The 23218-nt window shown below is 31.7% G+C and overlaps 2 protein-coding genes across 8 annotated transcripts; both read right to left on the bottom strand.

Moving 5' to 3' along the window:
• Positions 5569–10135, bottom strand: LOC109335095 (rab9 effector protein with kelch motifs-like). Its single transcript, XM_019571165.1, has 9 exons — positions 10004–10135; positions 8627–9154; positions 8265–8330; positions 7613–7779; positions 7314–7470; positions 7126–7216; positions 6529–6884; positions 6334–6438; positions 5569–6090 (listed from the first exon to the last, which is right to left on the bottom strand). Exons 1-9 carry the CDS (start codon positions 10133–10135, stop codon positions 5794–5796), a joined length of 1899 nt encoding a protein of 632 aa, XP_019426710.1. The 3' UTR covers positions 5569–5793.
• Positions 15785–22580, bottom strand: LOC109336582 (solute carrier family 40 member 3, chloroplastic-like). 7 transcript variants are annotated; one of them, XM_019573266.1, is made up of 14 exons: positions 21955–22580; positions 21013–21223; positions 20873–20936; positions 19986–20200; positions 19721–19897; positions 19543–19617; positions 19271–19366; positions 19063–19180; positions 18832–18978; positions 17891–17997; positions 17692–17805; positions 16901–17201; positions 16649–16772; positions 15785–16154 (listed from the first exon to the last, which is right to left on the bottom strand). In XM_019573266.1, the coding sequence occupies exons 1-12, from the start codon at positions 22101–22103 to the stop codon at positions 16908–16910; spliced, it is 1767 nt and encodes a 588-aa protein (XP_019428811.1). In that variant the 5' UTR covers positions 22104–22580; the 3' UTR covers positions 15785–16154; positions 16649–16772; positions 16901–16907. The 7 variants fall into 7 exon arrangements, with proteins under 7 accessions (XP_019428811.1, XP_019428806.1, XP_019428812.1 ...); XM_019573261.1 differs by having other exon boundaries at positions 19265–19366; positions 21955–22579; XM_019573267.1 differs by having other exon boundaries at positions 19265–19366; positions 21040–21223; positions 21955–22579.

Genomic DNA, 23218 nt, shown 5'->3' with positions numbered 1-23218 from the left:
CATTATTCAACTAAAAACAAAAATATAATAAAGAATTCATACAAGGATAAAAATAGAGGAATATATTCTTTTAGGATAATTGTCATGAGACTCTACTAATATGATGACAACACAAGATTGAAGAGTGTGACATTGCATTTAAATCAATTGTCGACAAAACAAGTATAAAAACATGATTGTGATTTTAGCTTATATTTAGATATGTGGATGAATATGTAAAGTAATATAAGATTACTTACAATGTAAAGAATGTCATTTTAAATTTAGGGAGAGAGATTAGTTAAAATGGACACCATCTGATCATAATTTTCAAAAAATGGGGATGAATCATGAGCCTCTAAGTTCATGATAATTGTACTACCATGTTATTTGCAGGGTATTCACCCTTACGAAGATAACAGAAAAGGGAAATACAACCAAGGAAACACTAACATCAATGTATCTCGTCATATCAGAAGATAACTTCTAATCAATAAAAATGTGACATGTGTGCTATTTTATTTATTTTTAAAAATATTTTATAGAAAATAATGAAACATGATACATGATTTCATTGACAGGAGGAGATAACTTATCTCCTTATACCAGGACATTTCATTCCCTATTTATCAGGAACATGCCCAGTTTGTTGTGAACTGCTGCCATGTGTTTTCGGGGAAAAGTACCATGAGTTTTCTGCTCTGTTCTGGCCCAGTTCACTTCATTATTATTCAAATCTTTATTTTCCACAAGCCACTCATAATAATAATCATGAGCCGCATGAACAAATTCATGCCTAATTAAAAAGTAGATTTAAACACTATCTTAATTTCTATAATAAGCAAATTGTATAAAAACAACACAAGTAATGCTAATCTAATATAAGGGAAAGATTAATAATTAATCTTATTCGTACTTATCCAAACTTTGGGATTTTTTTATATTGATTTAAATTTTGGAGAATAAATAAGGAAAGCAGAAGATTTTGGAGTTAATAATTATATTTGTAAATTAACTTTAAACCTTTATATTTTATTTTCTTTTCCTCCGAAACTTAATTAATTTAAATAAGTTTAGTATGAAATGAGAATCCGTGAGTGATTACTTATAGGACTTTCATTCTAGATTTGAAAAACTATTGACTCAAAAAGGGCAGAGGGGTAGGGTGGTAAATTGAGCGGGGCAAGCGAGGTCATATTATCATCTGAATAAAGGAGGTGCAGTAGTCTTGTCAACATTACATAGATGATTGCCACTATTGTCTTTTCCTTTTAATTTCAATTGTAGAGATGTTTGAAGTGTGAAGCATCTCACTCACTCACTCACTCACTCATTTTCTTTATGATGTTCATTCACCCACTCACACTCAATCTTAAAAACCCACAACTAGTCAGTCACTCGTTCAATCAATCAATCACCCTTCACTCATCATTCATCACTCTTCTCTTTCATTCACTCAATACCACTACCACCTTTTCTTATTTTCCTTACAACAATTCAACAATCTCACTAGATTAAAATAATATGTAATTCGCTAATTTAAAATATATATTAAAGATACTAATTTGTTAAGTTATATCTTTAGTCACCATAATCATAAGATATTTCATACTTAATTATTTTTTATAAAAATAATTCTAAAACAAGAAAAAATACACATATTATAATTTTAGTGTCCGTACAATTTAACTTATTATATCGTAAAGAGATACTTATTACCGTTTATAAATGCATTTTTTTTAAATTAATTAGACATTTACATTTTAATTACCTTTTTTTTTTTTGGAGAGTTGAAGGTTGAAAAACTCAATCCCCATAGTATCAATCTTGTTTTGTATGGAGGAAATTTGGTTGAAATAGTGACCAGTCAACTAGAATTGGTCTTTGATTGCTTGTGTGGGTATTCAAAAATACACTCTAATGCTGGAGCCGGTTGAAACATTGATATACTTAGGTAATCTAGGATGAACATACCCCACACTATCTAACTTAATTTACAACCAAACTCATTTTAGAGAAGATCATCACCATATCTCCTACTAATGCATTTCAACATGTCAAGAAGTTGTTGCATAACTTAGTTCTCTTTTCCTTTTAAAATTTACATAATTAAGTCTCTTAATAAAAAAATTAACAATGAAATGATGAACTACTAATACAAAGACCAACAAAACATTAATTTAGTAATATAATAATCGACCCTATTGAATGATCAAAAGAATTATAGTTTAATTTTTATGAGCAATAGAAAATAATGAAACATGATACATGATTTCATTGACAGGAGGAGATAACTTATCTCCTTATACCAGGACATTTCATTCCCTATTTATCAGGAACATGCCCAGTTTGTTGTGAACTGCTGCCATGTGTTTTCGGGGAAAAGTACCATGAGTTTTCTGCTCTGTTCTGGCCCAGTTCACTTCATTATTATTCAAATCTTTATTTTCCACAAGCCACTCATAATAATAATCATGAGCCGCATGAACAAATTCATGCCTAATTAAAAAGTAGATTTAAACACTATCTTAATTTCTATAATAAGCAAATTGTATAAAAACAACACAAGTAATGCTAATCTAATATAAGGGAAAGATTAATAATTAATCTTATTCGTACTTATCCAAACTTTGGGATTTTTTTATATTGATTTAAATTTTGGAGAATAAATAAGGAAAGCAGAAGATTTTGGAGTTAATAATTATATTTGTAAATTAACTTTAAACCTTTATATTTTATTTTCTTTTCCTCCGAAACTTAATTAATTTAAATAAGTTTAGTATGAAATGAGAATCCGTGAGTGATTACTTATAGGACTTTCATTCTAGATTTGAAAAACTATTGACTCAAAAAGGGCAGAGGGGTAGGGTGGTAAATTGAGCGGGGCAAGCGAGGTCATATTATCATCTGAATAAAGGAGGTGCAGTAGTCTTGTCAACATTACATAGATGATTGCCACTATTGTCTTTTCCTTTTAATTTCAATTGTAGAGATGTTTGAAGTGTGAAGCATCTCACTCACTCACTCACTCACTCATTTTCTTTATGATGTTCATTCACCCACTCACACTCAATCTTAAAAACCCACAACTAGTCAGTCACTCGTTCAATCAATCAATCACCCTTCACTCATCATTCATCACTCTTCTCTTTCATTCACTCAATACCACTACCACCTTTTCTTATTTTCCTTACAACAATTCAACAATCTCACTAGATTAAAATAATATGTAATTCGCTAATTTAAAATATATATTAAAGATACTAATTTGTTAAGTTATATCTTTAGTCACCATAATCATAAGATATTTCATACTTAATTATTTTTTATAAAAATAATTCTAAAACAAGAAAAAATACACATATTATAATTTTAGTGTCCGTACAATTTAACTTATTATATCGTAAAGAGATACTTATTACCGTTTATAAATGCATTTTTTTTAAATTAATTAGACATTTACATTTTAATTACCTTTTTTTTTTTTGGAGAGTTGAAGGTTGAAAAACTCAATCCCCATAGTATCAATCTTGTTTTGTATGGAGGAAATTTGGTTGAAATAGTGACCAGTCAACTAGAATTGGTCTTTGATTGCTTGTGTGGGTATTCAAAAATACACTCTAATGCTGGAGCCGGTTGAAACATTGATATACTTAGGTAATCTAGGATGAACATACCCCACACTATCTAACTTAATTTACAACCAAACTCATTTTAGAGAAGATCATCACCATATCTCCTACTAATGCATTTCAACATGTCAAGAAGTTGTTGCATAACTTAGTTCTCTTTTCCTTTTAAAATTTACATAATTAAGTCTCTTAATAAAAAAATTAACAATGAAATGATGAACTACTAATACAAAGACCAACAAAACATTAATTTAGTAATATAATAATCGACCCTATTGAATGATCAAAAGAATTATAGTTTAATTTTTATGAGCAGCACATATTGAAAGTAACAATTATACATACCGAAAGAGATTATTCTCTTCCGTGCTTCAATGGTTAAAGGTTGTTTAAGTATGAATGGGGTAAATAATTTTTGGCATGCGTATCTATGAGGCAGACAGATTGGACTGGTGACAGTGACGAAGGTTTTTCCATCGCGGCCCATTATCAGGTCCCTCTGGCCCATTAGTGATATACGACACAGCGCGCGGAAGGCACGGGGGAATTATTTTCTGTTCTGTGAAATACGTAACTGATATGCCCCACACTTCTCTTATCTTAAAATCCTTCGTACCACGACTCTGTCTTTTCTCTGCTTCAATACAACCACACAATCAATGCTCCAACTACTAACTTTGCCATTAGTACCATGCTATCACACTCTATCGCTACTGTTTTTTCCTGTTCTCCCATGTTATTTGTTTCTACCAAATGTTCCAAACAAGAACAATCTATGTGTGTTATGGACTTTACTTTCAATAGCAAAATATATATTCTTATTTTATAATCATCTTCTCATCGGATAGGATTGGTATAAAAAGTCACATATGTCCATCATTAATAAATACAATTATGCTTTGTATATTACCTTTATATTGTATAGAAAAGTTGAATAATATATGACTTTTAAGAGATTGAACATGAATAATAAATAATAAAATAACATTATATAAAACTCTCACATGTTACAAACATTTTTTTCTCACATAATGTTTATGTAATGTGTGTGCATGTATGCTTTACTTCTGGCCTTTTATCGCAGCTACGTGCTGTTAACTGTTTAAGTTGACACTTGACCCTTTTTTTAGTTTCACTTTAACCAATGTACCCTACAGCATGTGGCTCTATTTTCAAAAGCTAGGTTAGATAGACCTCACATACACTTACTTGAATATTATATATAACTAGAAGTCCAGAAACCAAATGAGATAAACAGCGTAAGGGAGCACTTGAATTAACCTAGGATCTTGCCTTAAAAAACTCTTGTTAACTCTGCCGATTATCCAATAAGTGTAGACATAATGAATGTTACTCTCTCCAAATTAGGTGTGTAGTAAATTATGCTTAAAAGATGTAATCTCTCCGTTTTATAATTTTTAAATTTGAACCTTTTCATTTTTTGACATTTTTTATGTTTTAGAAACATTCTAATTTTTGCTTCCTATGAATCATAAATGAGAATATTATTGGTTTGCCATCTAAAAATGTGGCAATTCAACATTTTCCCTTCATTTACATATTAACATTCATCGATGTTAACTTTCTTACATTTTTTTCTAAACTTTCTATCAAATGAGTGTCACATTCCCAAATGAAATTCTCCAGAATGTCAACCAAACACCCATTTAGTAATCTCACATTCCAAATGAGAGTCTCACATTATCAATAGTTTGAATTAGTGAGTATATTTAAATCATTAGATTCTTATAGAATTGATGAATAAAATGTGGAACAATTTTTTTAATTTTATTCTTGTAGCAAGTGAATCATCCCTCTCAATAGAATTACCTTATTTTTATTCTTATGATAGCCTTCTTCAATTTTTGTCCAAATTCAACCTAATTTATAGTAAAAATTCATGACTACAACGTTTTAATCCACCCATCTCAGGCCAATTTGAACATTTTGTCAGAAACATCAACTTTTGACTATTATATGGGAATTGTCTTTAATCAAATACTCCTAAAATCTTACAAAGACTGAGACATGACATACTGATCACTGAAAAGTGAAAACCAAATATTACACACAACTTATGGCTGATCCAGAAATTCATAACCATTAAATTAAAAAAAGGATTATTATTTCCATAAATTTACATAAACCTTATTTGCCTCATCAATATTATTTCACCTTAGGATCAAGCATGGTTGCCACTAGCAGGTCCTCCAAGCGTTAAAACCAAGCCTTGAAGATCACTTCTCATTTTATTGTGCTCTTTGGCAAAAGATGCAGTGGTGTCTCTGATCATTGGAATTGGTCTAGCCAGCAGAGTTTGCTGAGAGCCATGGCAGTATTCTACATGAGAATTAATAGGTACCTGCTGAGAAGCCCTCAAATTATCCACATGGTTTGTGTTCATAAGTGGCTGAGTGGATGATAATGAACTTGGTAGAGAACAATTTGGTTCAATAATGTTGGATACTACTCCTGTTCCCTGTAACATTTAATTTGTTTGTAACATAAATGAGATAACATCATTTGTATCATGTCTATGCCGACTTTATGTGGGACTGTTTGATTGATCACAAAAATAAAATTTAATTGATATTAAACCATGTTCCTTAAAATTTTATTTTCCTGACCAACCACACTGCACGGTTGACAAACAAATAGTGGTGCAACACTTATACAACAATCAAAATGTGATGGATTTATGAAGCACAGTTTAAAAGCTTACAGGTGCAAATAAGACTCCTCTGAAGATTCTTCCATTCACAGATGCAGTCATCAGCAAACCTGAGTCAAAGGCTCCATCAACTTTCCCTCGAACTTCGGCACCAATCTAGGATTCAAAATCAAGTAGAATAGTTAAGTAAATAGAAATAAGAAAGATTAATAAATTGAATAATAAAATTTGAAGCAAATGATGCACCAGGTTTTGAATGTGTCCTTTTCTACTATCCTCATGAACATGAAGAAACTGCTCTTGTTTTGGTTGATGCTGATGAAGATCATGTGGACTTGTTTGAGTAGCATTCTTCAAAACTCTCTTATAACCTGAGCCATTGTCATGTTGCCAATTGCTTGGAGTTTTATTTATATGTTTGAGTAGATGATAACGCTGAGAATTCAAGATGGAAGCGTTGGCTTTTTGACATGGGGTTTGTTCTTGATCAGATTGAGATGGAGATGAATGCTGAGACAGCGAAAGAGAATGCTCCTCTTGTTCTGATTCCACATCCCACACCTTTGCAGCTGCAACTCTTCTCCTCTTCTGTTGTGAACTTCCTGCACATTATTATAATCTTCAGTCAATCAATTCTTCGAGTCTCCTTTGGCACAAGAATAATGAAATTCTCACTCGTTTTTCTTACACCTCTTTTTATCGCTACTTTGTAATCATTGATCGAAAGATTTTTGCTTCGGAAGCATCAACTTACATGATCAATGATTATAAAGTAAGCGTGAAAAAGGGTGTGATGTTATAATTATTCTTGGCAGATAAAGGTAATTTAAATGGCCTAACCACCTGAACCAAGGTGATAGGCTTGAGATTTTTCTGATACAACTTCATAACCCCATTTTCCTAAAACTTCATTATTCCCAGCGTGTGGAGTTCTCTGCATCAAACACATTGTTAGTTCTTTCTTGACATTAATTAACTATTATGTCAACAAGTACATATAGCAACATTGGTATATACATAAAATTATATACCCCATTGGTATCTACTCTTCCAGGGATAGTATTCTTCTCTTGTTTCCAATAAGCTCCAAAAACTTTGCACATGGAAATGTTGTAACGCCCATTCGGATGCTCCGCTCCAAGCTGCAATACCAACAATTCATTCAAAGGACGTTCATCTTCACCACACCTGCTATTAAGACAAAATTAAGCAACCTATCAGAATGAAAAATCAAAATTTTAATAGCCGAAGAAAATAAGAAAAATGATGGACATTGTTACATTGACTAAGAAAAAAGAAAATATATATAGTTAACTTGGTAATAACATACCCGCCATATATAGCAATATCTTTGTCTGCAACAATAGCTGTATGAGAAAACCGTCCTTGTGGTTGTTGACCACGTATCTCAAGTTGAGTCCATGAATAAGTGCACATATCAAAGACCCATATGTCATTATAGTAACGTTTATCTCCTACCCCTCCAATAATGTAGACCTGTAAAATCATATATACAATCATCTACTAAATAAACTTGAATTAGTACCATATATATATTAATCACCAAGTCCTGATGAAAATGAAAACAGTTAAAAAGTATCATTCATAACTACCACTGTATTACTTTAGTAACCTTTTTTCACTAGGTGAAGTAAATAATTAAAGCTCACCAGTTATGTCATAAAGTAAGTTTTCCAGAAACTATTTAGAAATTAATGTCACTGTTGATGCAAAGTAAAACAAGATGCTTAGTTTTCACCTGGTGCAGAATCTGTCAGCAGTTTACTAGTCAATTAACTTGTATATAAATTAAGAATACAAAATATTTGTAAATGAATTAACTTTACTTTGAATAATGCGAATTTATTATTTATAAATTATAAATACACAGTACAACTTTATATGTAACTTAAGTTATATAAAATTAAACATTAAAAATGGATGTTCACAAAATATTTTCGATAAAATAAAAGAGAACTTGCCTTGGTTCCAATGTTCACTGCCGCATGACCTGCTCTGACTCCAGGTGAAGAACCTTGAGTTTTCAACTGTCATGCATTAAAATGCAAAGAAAATCAACATTAACTCCAACCCATGTAGTCAAAATTATGTAATAAATCTTTTTTCACTTGAATCTGGACATGTGAATATTAAAATATCATTTTTGTGAAATAAAATTAAAATAAGGTATCATTTTTTATTTGTTGGCAAACTCTGATCCATCCGGAAGAATAAGAGTATGAGAAATATGATTTTCATTCAATATTATCATTATGATATATGGTCTTTCTATTCCATACCAAATGAAAAAGCTATTAAAGAGAAGAGAGAAAACCACACATACCCTTGACCAAGTCATTGTTTCCATATCAAGCATATTAACATCACCATGATACTTATCACCACTATCTCCACCATAAACAACAAGCTTATTCCCAATTGCAAGAGTAATGTGACTGTCCCTAGGCACAGGCAAATCACCTTTTAACTCAGGAGAGGTCCATCTCATAGTTCTAAGGTCTAGAATATGCAAATCATTCAAATAATTTGCATCTCCTTCTCCACTACCACCAAAAATCACCAATCTTTCATCATCAACAAAAGTGGCAGTGTGACTTTCCCTTGGTGAAGGAGGAGTCCCTTCACATATTGGACGTGCCCATTCTTTGGTCTCAAGATCAAGTATATGAGTATCATTTACCTTCTTGAAACCATTTGTGCCACCAAATACTATCATTTTATGACCAACAAGAACAGCACTATGGCTATCTCTAGGGCCTGGTTTTTCACCTGTGGTAGCAACCTTGCTCCATGACATTTTTTCAAAGTCGAAACACTGAATATCACTGAAATGCATTCCTCCACAACAACCCTGAAATGAGTAGACAAATAATATCTTGTTATCAGAACATTTCTCATACTGTTCACATATGAAGAATATAGAAAGTGATCAAAAAAGAAGAAAGGAAATGAGAATGATTTTCATGTTTTTTTTATCCAAGTTAATCTCTTTAAGGTTAAGTAATTGTACTTAACAAGCTAAAATGAGAGTTTTGCAATAATTAAGGTGTTCATGAAGAGATAAGAGAGTGATAAGACAGGTACTAATTAAGTAGAAATTAACTACTACGTAGAGGTATGTAACAAAACAAAAAGAAGAGTGAATGTAACCAAAAAAATAACTACTAGATAGAGGTTGTGAGATTAAAAGACATGAAAGTGCTTCTACTTTTAAGTGTGTGTATTGTAAGTAGTGAAGAAAAATGTGAATATTGCTATATAAAGAAAGCAGAAAGATGATCCTCACTGAAAAATGCATTGTCCCACTAATTAGAGAAACAAAAATGATTTCAGTTAATTGTCTCCAGAAAATATATGTGATAAGAGAAATTGGGAAAAAACTAAGATTCAGGGAAGAAAGTGTTTTGGTTATTAGCCATAGATAGAAAATGGGACATGAGAAAGAAAAGTACTAGGAGTTCATGAAATTAATGAGCACAAAACAAGAATGAAAACTCCCAGTGATGATCAAGACTAGAAAAACACATCCCCATGAGGCCAAAACCAAAAAAGAAGTAAAACTAATGACACCATTAATGAAGATAACCAAGTAACAAGCACTTTCACATAGAATCAATATAGGATTTAGTTACAAACTCCTTCAAATAAATAATTATACTATGAACTTTGTAAAAAACTGTTAGCATAGTATTTTTCATACCCCAAAGATATACATAAGCCCGTTGGAGAAGCAAGCAGAGTGCCCCCATCTTTCAGAAGGATTAAAACCCAAAACCTTAGGATACAACCACATTGCTTTCTTCTTAGATGTTTCAGCTACCAAAGACTCCATTTTTCTATGTTTCTCTCTCTCTCTTTTTGTTGTTTGGTGAGTGAAGTTATAAAACTTTGAAGTGTTTTTATTATTATGATGACTTGAACACAGTGCTTGACAACGATGAAGATGGGGAAGAGGAGTGTATGAGAAAGAGAGAGGAGTCAAAAGAAGAGATGAATAAGCCAAGTGATGTATCAACAATCAATATCAATAGACATGAAAAGATGGGAGCTTTCAAGTCCAAATCACTGGCAACCAACAGCAATAGATGGTTGGAGTCAAAACAACATTATTTTTCTCATCTCCCTCCATATTATACATTTTAAACTTGCTATAATTAAGGTGTTACATCATGGTACTGTACAAACTACAAACCAATAATAATACAATAAATAGATATAGAAGGATGATTTTTTTAGATAGTAGTAAAGGTATTTGTTCACCCTATTACTAATCAACTAATATATTTTACGTTTTTTAACAAATATTGTTATCAGAAATTAAATTATTGATATTTTGGTCATTTTAATAATTTAGTATTATATTAATACTGGCCTGTTTGGATGGATGAGGTTTACAACATTAAGTAGTGATGTAAAATCATGGAATGTGACCATTGAAGGGATAGAGAGAGTGACCATTGAAGGGAAAGAGAGAGGATGTGTTTTAATTAAAAAAAATCATTTTTTTGTGAAACACCCATGTACTTTGCAGAAGCACTTCCGTTCTAGTCCAATACAATTATCATAGAATTTCTTAGCTTTAAGTACAAGAATTTAAGAAGATAAAAAAATATTGGGGTAGTAAACTCATTTTTTATTTATTAAATAATTGGTTTTACAATTTGCCCATGCTATTTTTTTACTTTTTATAAACCGGGGTTAAGAAAATCAAATTATTACAATCTGTTAAGTTATCTATAAGTGTTAAACATATTTTTTAAATAAAAAATACGAAATTAAGCCTATACGGTGCATTGAAACAATTAGTCAATTTTATTTTCGCGAATTGAGAAATATGATTAATGTTCTTAGAATCATTAGACATATATATTTTTAAATTATCTTCCATTAGTATGACTTACTCATTTTCACTTTACACCCACTTAACAAATGACCTTTTTTTTAGTCAATTAATGTAAAAATAATTTGATAAAAAAATATTTGATGTAGATAAAACTTGGAAAAATGTTTTATGAAAAAGATTAAAAGTAAAATATAAAAAAAATATCATATAAAAGGACTAAAATGAGTATCACTTAATGATATACATAAACTCAATTTAAAGGAGCATTATTCATTAATGATATACATAAACCCAATTTAGAGGAGCATTATTCATGTTAATACTCTCAAATAATATATTTTGTTGCTTTTGTTTTTTTTTTTGCTTAAAAAAATACTGTGGTTTAATTGTTCCAAAGTTTGAACAAACTTTTTTCTAATTCTATCCTCATTCAATAGTTCTACCTATTATCCTTTCTTATTAATTAACACCTTTTTCTCTCTTCAGAAATAAATAGTGATATCTAATTAAATAAAGTGTTTTTAATGATTTATAAAATGGTGTGTTAACCTTAAAAAAAATTGTTCATTTTAACGTAGGTCTCTTGATTTTCATTACTTATAAAACTAGAAATGGTAGAGTATGGGAGAATGGGGTTGTTGGAAATGATGAAGAAACTGTTTTGAGTTTTATAGTATACTCCGTAGTAGCTAGGTTAGACAGGAAAGATTTGGCACTCTTGTGTTTCAAAACTAACTATTTCATTCATGTACTTGTCTCTTTCTTAAAAGTTGGTGTTTAAAGTTATGTTTATAGATTAAAAATAATTAATTCAATATATTTTAACCTTTTAATCTATTTTCCATTTTAAGGGAGAAGAAATATAAGATGAAAAACCTAAAAAATAAGAATACAATTAAAAATATAGTATCATTAAGCAATTCTTATGATATCGAGATATTTAGAATAAAATATTAAAATATAGAGAGCAAAATATATGTATTAACATACATTTTAATCATTATTGTTTTTCAGAAAATATTAGTCTAGTATCTATATTATATATCTCTGAGAAAAAAATTTATGTATTGTTATGTATTATCAATCGTTCATTTTTTATTATTAGTAACTCTCAAATAAATGATGAATAATACTATATAAAGTTTTACATAAAGTAAATATATATATCACACTCTAAATTTTTACAGTGATATTCTACACATATTAAACTCTAAAATATATGGAATTATAAAAATGAGGGCATAATTAATATGATATAGGGATTGATGGAAGGGTGAAAGGTTTAATATTTTCTTTGTTCTGAGCATTCAGTGGTTCACCCAAGTCTCAAGGTGGGATGTAGATCTAGAAATGTCTGTTTTCAATGTTATTTGGGGAAGTGTGGTTCGGTGTTTTGTGGAAATTCTTTTTAGTTTTTGGAAATGAGATGCTGTTGTTTACCTCAAAAAAGGTCAAGTGTTTTTAATTTTTAACTGCTGGTTTTTTGTAAGGAAACTTAAAATCTCATTCAAGTTATGATTTTCATATTCTCTTATTGTCAGTTGTCACAGTACTAGCATATCATTTCGTTAGAGAGAGTTAAATATAAGTGTAGTTATATGATGACTCAACATTATCATAATAGTACTAGTTTTGCATACATGCATTTTTTCATATTCTTCTAATTAATGAATGGTAATGTTAGTTTAATCACGGTATTGTATGCTCTTATTCATAATTTTTCCTTACTTTTTATATTATCTATGTGTATAAGATATGAAACATGGATTTGTCAAACACCATCGCATACCGATGTCCGATACGGATATGCTCAGATTTGTGAAAGATACGTATTATAAAGTATCCAAAATTAATAAAATAAAATAAATAAATATCAGTACATATATCAAATTCGTATTCAATAAAATATAGGATATAAAGATTCATTTTCAATAAAATATAGGATATATAGATTTGTTTTCAATAAAATATATGATATATAAATTTGTTTTCAATAAAATAGGATAAAATAGATTTGTTTTCAATAAACACCAAATTATTTATAGACCATAAAGACTCATACCAACATACTGTCACACTGCGTTGACCCTCTGATTGTCGGCACTCTCTGATCCACAACTTATTTTACTTTGTATATTTTGATTACACTTATAATTTTATCATATTTTATGTGTTTTTTATTATTTTATACGCATATCTTTGAACATATCGTATCCTATATTTTAGAAAAAATGTATGTCGACGTATCATACGTATCTTATCTGTACATGTATTTGTATTTATGCTTCATAGTGTATAAGTAGATTTAAAATTTTGATAAAAAACAGATGAGACATAGAACTTGATATCCAAAGTTTGATGCAAAATGGAATATTGTCCTAATCCAAAATTTGCAAACTACTACTTAGATAAGATAAGTTAATCAACCTTATTAATTAAGGAGTAGGAACATAAGACAGAAAACAAATGTCATAAGCAAAATCATTTCAGTTGATATGATGAGGGAATAAGAAATTAGAAAAATGAACAGTCAAATATGAGAATGAGAGTGACGTAGAAAACACGGATGCGACAAACACGAGAAAATATTACAGGTGATGATATATGGCGGTAGTAGAAGTACTATGGTTTCAAAACTATATAATAATAATAATACAACTACTAGTTCAAGTACTATAGACTGCACTACTGTCATGCGTCCCCTCCCCAATATGGCAAAATTAAACTTTTTTTTTGCTATTTATTTTTATTATTTTGTGAAGAATAAATACTAATTAAAAATGAATTATTAATAATAAAGTGACAATGCATATGCTTAAACTTTTTTTTTTGGGTATAAATACAAAGAACGTGTAAGCATATGTAACGGATAGGTGCCGTTCGAAGACGGTACTAAACTCAAGATAGTACCATGTTTACTAGGCCAGTCTCGAGCAAATAGAGAATGTATCTTTTTTCGCCCTAATTTTGTCTATGTCATAATTAGGGATGACAAAAAAATCCGATATGTGGATACTCGTGGAAATACCCGCAACGGTTGCCTGCAATAATAACTTATGGGTGAGAGCGGATTTTGTGATACTCGTCTCACGGCTACCCGCAAATTTATACATCTAGTTTTTAGTTAAATATTTATATATATTTATTATTATTTTAAGATTATATATCATATATTTTACTATTATTTCATAATAAATTACACATATTTGACTATGATCATATAAATGTCATATTATTCATTAACAATTATTTTTACACATTGATCATTACAAATTATATAAATATATAATTTAAAATTATTGGGTACCCATAAATACCCGCTACCTGCACGGGTACCTCATATATTATGGATTTGGATACAGAAAAATATTATCAGCCCCCAGACACTTGTTGCCATCCCTAGTTACAACATCATGAGCCAAAACTATTTCTCCTTTTTATAGCGGGCATGTATCTAAATAACATTATTTAAATTTCTTTATATTCTTTAAGTTAATAATTCACTAGTCTATCGGAGGTGACTTATAATTTACAAGTCACATTTTTGTTTTATTTTACACTCGCCAGTCGCCAGTTAGTTTATAAGTTGAATTATTAAACATGTATCTTTTATTATCTACGTTATAAACTCCTATTTTTTTGTTACTGATTATAGATTCTCACCTATTTTATAAGTTCTCAGCCTACTCATAAGCGACCGTAAACGTAGAATTGTTGTGTTTTTTAATAATGCAAAGCTTTCAAGAATAAAACATAGGGCCTTATGGCTATTCCCTGTTAAACCCATTTGAGCTGTGCATATATTTTACTTTATTTTTTTTTTCCATTTTTTATACACAAAATAGTTGTTACCTAATGATTTTGAAAATAAATCATTTTTGGATGGAAGATTATATTTCTATTCTGTTAAAATTATGAATTTCAACTTATCTATTTTTCCAACAGGCGTGTGTGTATATATGTCAACCATTTTTTCTTAAAGAATCTTGGGAAAAGCTTAATATTAGTACAACATACAATTTCTTTCTTCTGGAAAATAAAAAGGGAAAAGTACACATTGGGATGCAACTTTCTATTCAATCTCAATTATTATATACATGGACTTTCAACTTTCCAATAAAAGCATGAGAGATATAGAAAAATATCCTATAAAAAGATCTGCTTCAGACAACTAATATCAAAGTGAAAATATGAATGGACTTGTAATACAGACCACACTTTATGCATAGAAATCTAGGCCATTCAAGGAGTTGGAAGATACTGTAGGATATAGTGTGTTAAATTGGAAGACACTGTTTGCTTACGGAAAATATGATTTTTGTTTTCCTAGAACTCTTAGAATATGGTGAGTTGATGGGAAATTTTAGATAAGTAGTAAATAATGTTGGATAATGACCCAAACTGAATATATACGTCATGTTTTATTTAATTTACTTTAACGAAGATGAAATTATAATATCCATACACTGATAATGTAAATATTTATACACAGTGCATTATCATCATTTATTTGTATTACTTTTATTTAAGAGTCAATGTTGATTAAAAAATGAAGGGTGAATAATATAGGATAAAAAACTTTACACTATCGGTATATATATTTTTTCTCAATCAATATAGTGCTAATTGTCTTACCCATACAACAAGCCTCTGCATGCAATTAGGCAAAGATAGGTCAATTTCTAAGCCCCTAAAAACAATTAAAAACCAATGGATGTTTGAAAAAAATGTATGTACCTATTGGTCCCAGGCATCTAGCTAATACACTTTGCCATGTACACCAATAAAATAGGAAGGGATGTTAAAATTTACAATATTTGAACTTTGAAGGTAAAAGCCATCTATTTGTCCATACAGTGAGTATCAATGAAGATGAACAGGTGAGAAGAAAAAGCACCATGCTCCTGTGCTTAAGTGGATAATCATTCACAATGTTGATAATATCCAACATATTTTTGGTTCTTGTCCACATCAAACAGCCTTTGAAACAAGACAGCTAATGGAACAACTGCACAAACAGAAGCTATTGGTTAGATAAAAAATTGTCAGACCACTACTAAGATATTCAAAGCACAAGAATAATTCATATAGTAGTTATATTCAATCCATTAATATCTGCCTCAACCAATTTGTTGAATTTTCTTTGAAGAATTAATATTTCCCCCCTTTATATGGCTGCTAGCTGCCAGCCTAACACTAATTAATATTTAACAAGACATGTTTTAAGGACAACATGAGACCAAACAAATTATCCCAGTTTATGAGTAAATACTGGACTAAGAAAGGATGTAATGGCGGCCCAGTGCCCGAGTGCTCCCACCATATGAGGCCATGGGAGGACATATGAAGTTATGTACTTAGCTTTATCCTCACAACTAGAAAAAGTGTTTTCAGAATTTAAACTCATGACCTCTAGGTTATAAGACAATTAACTTTATGGTTGTGCCGAGGCACACCCATTGACTAAGAAAGGATATAAAGATAGGAAATTTTTCATCTTACCACTTTTCCTCACCGTTCATTATATACCCATGGTTGTTTCCAAAGGAGAAGTCTTTGGATAAATAGTTGTAACGTTTGTGCAAAGAAAATTGATGTGAGAAATTCATGACAAAAACATGTACCCCTGCTCTTGTACCATCAGAGATAGAACAACAATGTAAGTGTCAGCAATTAAGAAAAAAATTATATAGTAAGGCACAGGCTAGAAAGAAAAATATGGTATTAAAGAATGGACTACCGAAGTACACTTACACGAAGATTAAAACCGAGGATCATAAGAAAAGAGGACTTTTTGTTCATCTGTTGGATTCAACAACCATCTACAGAACATCCATGCTGCAACAACCACTGATATAAGAGACAACATTGCCAGACCTCCAAAATGAGAAGGATCATTTGCAATTATTGCAACACCCAGCATTATACACTCTGCCAAACTAGCGACAGCAACCTCTGTTGTCCCAATGAGATTTGCTTTCGATGATGGGATTCCTGTTTGGATAATCTGTGCCCCGACAATGTCGTAGGACATGTGTCCTAACCGTGATAATATCTGTCCACAACACAGCAGTTTATGCACAATAAATCCGCATGGAAAGTTATTCAATGCAGGGCATCCTAGAGTGTTTTTCTCTCGAACAAAGTTTTCTCTATTCTAACAAATACACAACTAGAATGACCTGTTGCAAATTTACTCAACCGGAACATCCTGTTTCCTTTGTAAAACATTGAAGGTCCATACAACTTCCACTCGATAAAAGCTCCAAAATTTGTTTGGTAATAAATTATAAATGTACGTTGCATTTGAAAATAAGAATATAAAATATTAAAGATCTAATCAGTGTTTACAGTGTCTTTAGAATTAGCCACCTTGAACCTTATACTTATAGATCAGAAATTCACAATTTAGGTCACTAATTGAGCATATGCTGAAATTTGATCCCTATCAAATCTTATATCCCACTTGCCATTATTTAGGGGTTTCCTAATATATACGCTCCAACATTAATGATCAGTGACAATAACATACTTTAGTGACTTACAATCATTGACAAGAAAACAAGAAGCGGGCTCTGACGAGAAATTGATCCACTCCAATATACAGCAACAGCCATGCTGAGAAGTAAAGCTTGAAACACCAAGCCAACAGCCCCGGCCTGGTAAAGAGAGAAACTGTCAATAATCTCATAAAAGAGTTCACAAACTTCCCCATGTATCAAGAAAAAAGGGTAAAGCATAAACCTTTAAAATGCCAAATTGTTTGACCAGAGTTGAAGACACAAATGTTGCTGCAACACCCATAAAAGCACACATTCCATTGAATCCTCCAATGATAGATGGACTTAAGCCTGTAAAACAATCCAAAGAATATCATCGAGTTGGCAAAAGAACCAAGAAAGTAAATGATAATAATCAACCAACCACCCACCCAAAAAAGAAAGGAAATACTAGAAGACACTGATTATAGATTTAAATATGGAAAAAAATGGTTATGGGTGCCAAACAAAGCAGAGGCTGCAACAATAAACCTCAGTAGAAATTCACTCCTTTGACAATTTTTTTTATATTTGTCTGTTTGTTATAGTACTCAACTAGTCAACTTAACAATCCTATATTAAAAATCAGAAGTTCATACTGAGGAAGAATGAAGAGATCAATTAAAAAACTAGGAATAACACAATTTATGCTAAACTGTAAATTATATTATTGAAGATAGTAATAATGATAAAAAAAGAGGCATGAACTATGTTTGTTCAACACTTCAAACTAATAGAGTAAGAAGGGTTTGGAATTTTTTTTATAAAAAGGAAACTATCAATTATGACTGAGCAGTTTTTAAAAACTTGAAACCAGGTGTTTCACTATTGCTCCCTTTGGTTGGAGAGAATAAAGAGAAAGATGTGTTTTTTCTCTCTACGCTCTCCCTCTCCCATTTTCTCATCACACGAGAGGAGAAAATTTTTCATTGGGACCCATTGCATTTCTCTCTCTTTTCATACTCTCTCTTAAACCAAAGGAGTAAAGATGTTCTTTCTCGTCAACTTCTCTCCCCTCCTTCTCTTTCTCCTCTCTTTCTATGATACCAAAGGGAGCATATATTCTTTACTACAACAAACGATCTGTTAACATGTCAAAGAGGTTTTCCGAAAAAACATTGTACCATGGAATAAATTGTCACATACCACGCTGTGTTAAGAATGTGGTCATCAAACTGCCTGGAGTAAGAACAACATTGAAGCAGAGGAGCACCCAGGCAAGACTAGCATGAAGAACAGGCTGCCCCAGATATTCCTTCCAGCCAAGCATGATGGCTTCCAGACCTTTAACCACTGTTTTTGGCATCAAATAGGGTTATATTTAAAATATCCAGACTGTGAGATAATTCTGTAAAGAAAATTGTTTTTAAATAGTACCTATACTGCCAGCATCTGGTGCAGAATGTTCACTGAATGTTGTGCAACAGGTTTGTGGAACCATAGGCCGGTCAAGAACACCAGTAGAAAGCTTGTTCGCTAACCATATGAAAAGAATCTGCAAATTGAGATGAGCAATTAAAGTGAATTTATATACCGGCTATTGGAAATAATAGAACAGGAACAAAAGCAGAGAAATTACTGTAACAGGCAGTAACCCCAATATTAGGCCGGCAGCAACTTTCAAGCAGGTTACAGGATTAAATTTAGAAAGAAGAACTCCAAACAGTGATGCCCCAACTATCTGTAAATAAAACAACACTTCGTAAGTCTCGAATACAGAGTTCCTAAAATTCATACTTAATAAGACAATTTCTTAATAATTCATTCAAGTGGAAAATATATTATCCTATTTAAACAGGGAAATGTACAAGGTGACTTATCAACTCAGTGCAAATACAAAAAAAAACAAGCAAATACCTCAGACAAGAGATCAATCCGGTTAAGAAAAGCATTTGCCTGTGCAAGTGCAACTGGCCTATTCACTCCTGCCAGCTGTAGAAAGAAATCACCGAGGATAAGAAAATATATATTTTAACTAGTTTTTAAGTAAAAAATAACATGTCGACAGAACAACAGAAACTCTGGATGACAATACCAACACAACCCAGTCACGCTCATTTGCAACCCCCAAAGCTACACCACATAGCCTCTCAATAGACCCAGCAGAAACCAATATGGCAAACCATGGACGGAGAAGCAGGTTAGACACAGAAGTGGGAGGCACCGAATAGGCATGAATAATCATTGCAGCAGATAGAAACTGGGAAGTGGCCTGAAAATAGCTAGAGTGATCCTTTTTATGAAAAAGAGTTATATACATATATGCTGTTTGACTTTATATTGGTTATTAAATAGCTTGCCTGAATGATAGTCAAACAATTATATCCATACAGTCTCGGAGCATGGTCCATAACTTTGCCAATCAAGGGAGCTCCAATAATTATCGCCACTTTGGTGAAGAAACCTATCACAGCAACTGGCAAAAGACTTGGATGAATCAAGGCAATGGCAGAAGGCCAAGCAAAATTCCAAAGCTGCTCCACCATATTTGCAGCTATGCAACTAGCATAGAAAGCTGAAAACATATAACCTTCAAGTTAAAAGCTGCTTAGATGATTCAACTTCACAGCCATCGATTAATGTAGACAACAAAAGACAGAAAACAAGATCATCAGATTCACAGGACAAGAATCAATTTTGGAAAACAATTATTTAGACAGATGACACACAATAAGGTTGCTACGTGAGATTCAACACAACTTAAAGAAGATAGTAAATCATGCTAATGAGATCTCTCTAGAGTTTTAAAAAAAAGGGTCTCGGCAAGCTACCCTTAGATAAGATTTGCAGGAATAAATATAGGTGTGAAATCAAAGACTGGCCATGCCAAGGTCAATTGATTTCATCCAGTGCAATAGACAGGCTCTTTAATGCTTTCCGATCCAAGGGAGAAAATTTGGGGGTTTTGATTTATGCTAGTTCTTAATCTGAAAATAAATAGGCCTAATTGCCAAAAAGCATCAAGATCTCAGTTTTACAATGTCTGAAGATTCACACATTTTCCTACACAGTATCAAGATGCCGAAATAAAAGTGAAGTGCAATTATTCTGTTTTCAGTTCAATTTATCCCGAATGGAAACTCCAGTTAAAGTAATCCTATATAAATCTCAGTAACAGGAACAACAACAACATTCTAAAAAACGACCATGTTATAGTTGGAGTTAGCAAGACTGAGAATCATCCCACCATGTAACCCAGCTGGGTGGGCTGGTGTAGCTGCAAGGGCATGTTGCTCTTCAACAGACAAAACCTGCGGAACACACCATGAGAAATGAGAAATAGTGAGGTAATTATTATCGGTGCCCTAAAGTGGGAAAATAACCTACAGGTAATGTTGTCAAGAGAGTATCTACAAATGTGGCTTCATTAAGCAGGTTTGAAGATACAGTCTCGAGAGTATCAGAATTGAGTTTAACAATTGGCACCAGACATTCAGGTTCAACCGCTGAAGATGCTCCATCAGCGTCATTCGTTGTGACATGATCCAGATGTATATCAGTATTTGTTATTGAACATCTAGAACTAAAATAGGAAAATCTGCAATCAAAAGAAGAAAAAACTGTAAGTGCAAGATAGACAAAGAGATAATAAATAGAATAATGCTCAAATGGGTACTACAAAGATACACACGTACGCACAAATCAAGTTGGTCTTCCTCTGAATATATTTTTTATACATTTCAATTCAGTCCTTTAATGTTTAAAATACATCCATTTTCCCCTCAATGTAGTTGGACATTAATTTCATTACGAGTCCCTCGTTGATTAAATACGGAAAGCTCAATGTGGTATTAAGTCATGAAACTCCCACATAATAATTGGTCTTTACATGGAGAGTTGGATTACATAAAGGACTACCTGTTGGCTATAATAAGGTAACTAGTAATGAGATTGTCGAAATTAACGAACTGGTGATGCTACCAAATCGTAAAGGATCACTACCGTGTACATGTAGATAGAGCGTAGCAGTCTTTTGGGTTCATCTCATCTGTCCTCAAGAACATCTGCTTAAGTTAAATTACATACTATTCTTTTCAGCTGTTTTCTCCTCACGGGTCTAAGTAATAACCATTTCGGTCCCTAAATTGGTCCTATGTCAAATTGATGTCCAAATTCTTTGTAAGACTAACTTGAAATTCCAAAATCGATAAAATAATCACACACCATACTAATAAGCCGGAGTCAAAATATAACATATGAAAAACGCAGTACTTGAACACACAATCTCAGGTTCTCAGCAATAAACATGGCAAAACAACAGAAACTAACCTGTGAGAAGCACACGAGTAATTAAGCTTGTTCAACAATCGGCTAGAAGGTAAAAGATGTCGTATTCCATAAGAAGAAGACGATGATAAAGGTTGTGAAAATTGGCGAAATTGAATAAAAGAGAATGTGGCAGTAGCAGTAATAGCCATAGTTGACGCTGCTTAAAAAAACTTCAACTTCACAAACTTGAAGAAGAACCAACTAGGTTTTGCCCAACTCATGCAGTCTAAACGCTTTTTCTTTTCTTCCTCTCTTACCCTCTTCTTTCATTGCCCTTGCTTTTGGGGTTAACTACATACTTAAAACACAGTTAGACTAATTTTTTCAATATACTGAACTAAATATGAAATCCTTTGTGTATGATTATAGTATCGAAGAAAATGAGTTAGTGGGTGTTTGCATTTATTTGCAAAGAGATTATCTTTAATGTTGTTAGGGAGTGGTGGAAGAAGTGTGGACGCCGCACTCTAATCTCTAGCCTCCTAGGTTGTGGTGTTTTGCATGTGGCCGGAGAGTGCAACTGGTGTTGTTTGTGTGGCCATTTTTTTGTTCTTCCTTTGGTGAAACAAACCTTAGGTGTTGGATTAGAGTCCTAGTCATCCTGGTCAGCCACGTGGCAGTGGTGTTCTCAAATATCTAACTCCAACTAAAGAGATTACTTATGATAAAATCATTAAAGTATGTTATTAAAAATAAAAATTTTAAAAACATAAAATAACATTTATATATTTAAAAACATACTACACAATTATTTTGGCACAAAATATCACTCGTGGGCTTTGTTACAAGTAAATGCACAATGGTAAGACAATGGCAGCCAATAATATCCTTTCTCAATTTATTTTTTATTTATAATATCTCAAAATTGGAAATAAATAAAAAATTAAATTTTCACTCATAGTAATAGAGAAGGAAAAAAATTGTTCTCCAAAAAATATATTAGAGAAGGAACCATAATATAGTCATGGTTAGAGTAAAATGTTTAAAGAATGAAATAATAAAGATATTGATTCAAATCTCATCCAATAGAAAATACTAATATGTTAATATTGAGTGGCAGATCTAGAATTTAGAGTGAGGGGTGCAAGTTACAATAAATGTAATATTATTAAATCTGATTGACAGATTGATTCAAACTAAAATGGACATTTAACTAGTTTGAGTTGCTCATTTAATTTGATATGAACCAAAATTGGTAAGGATTAGTTCAACTTGACTGCTTTATGCATAAAATTGACAATTTAGTCTATTTAACTAGTATAGT

Source organism: Lupinus angustifolius, chromosome LG20 (assembly GCF_001865875.1).
Source record: "Lupinus angustifolius cultivar Tanjil chromosome LG20, LupAngTanjil_v1.0, whole genome shotgun sequence".
Classification (NCBI taxonomy): Eukaryota; Viridiplantae; Streptophyta; class Magnoliopsida; order Fabales; family Fabaceae; genus Lupinus; species Lupinus angustifolius.
Note: the sequence above shows the minus strand (reverse complement) of the source record. Positions and strands in the feature narration are given on the sequence as shown.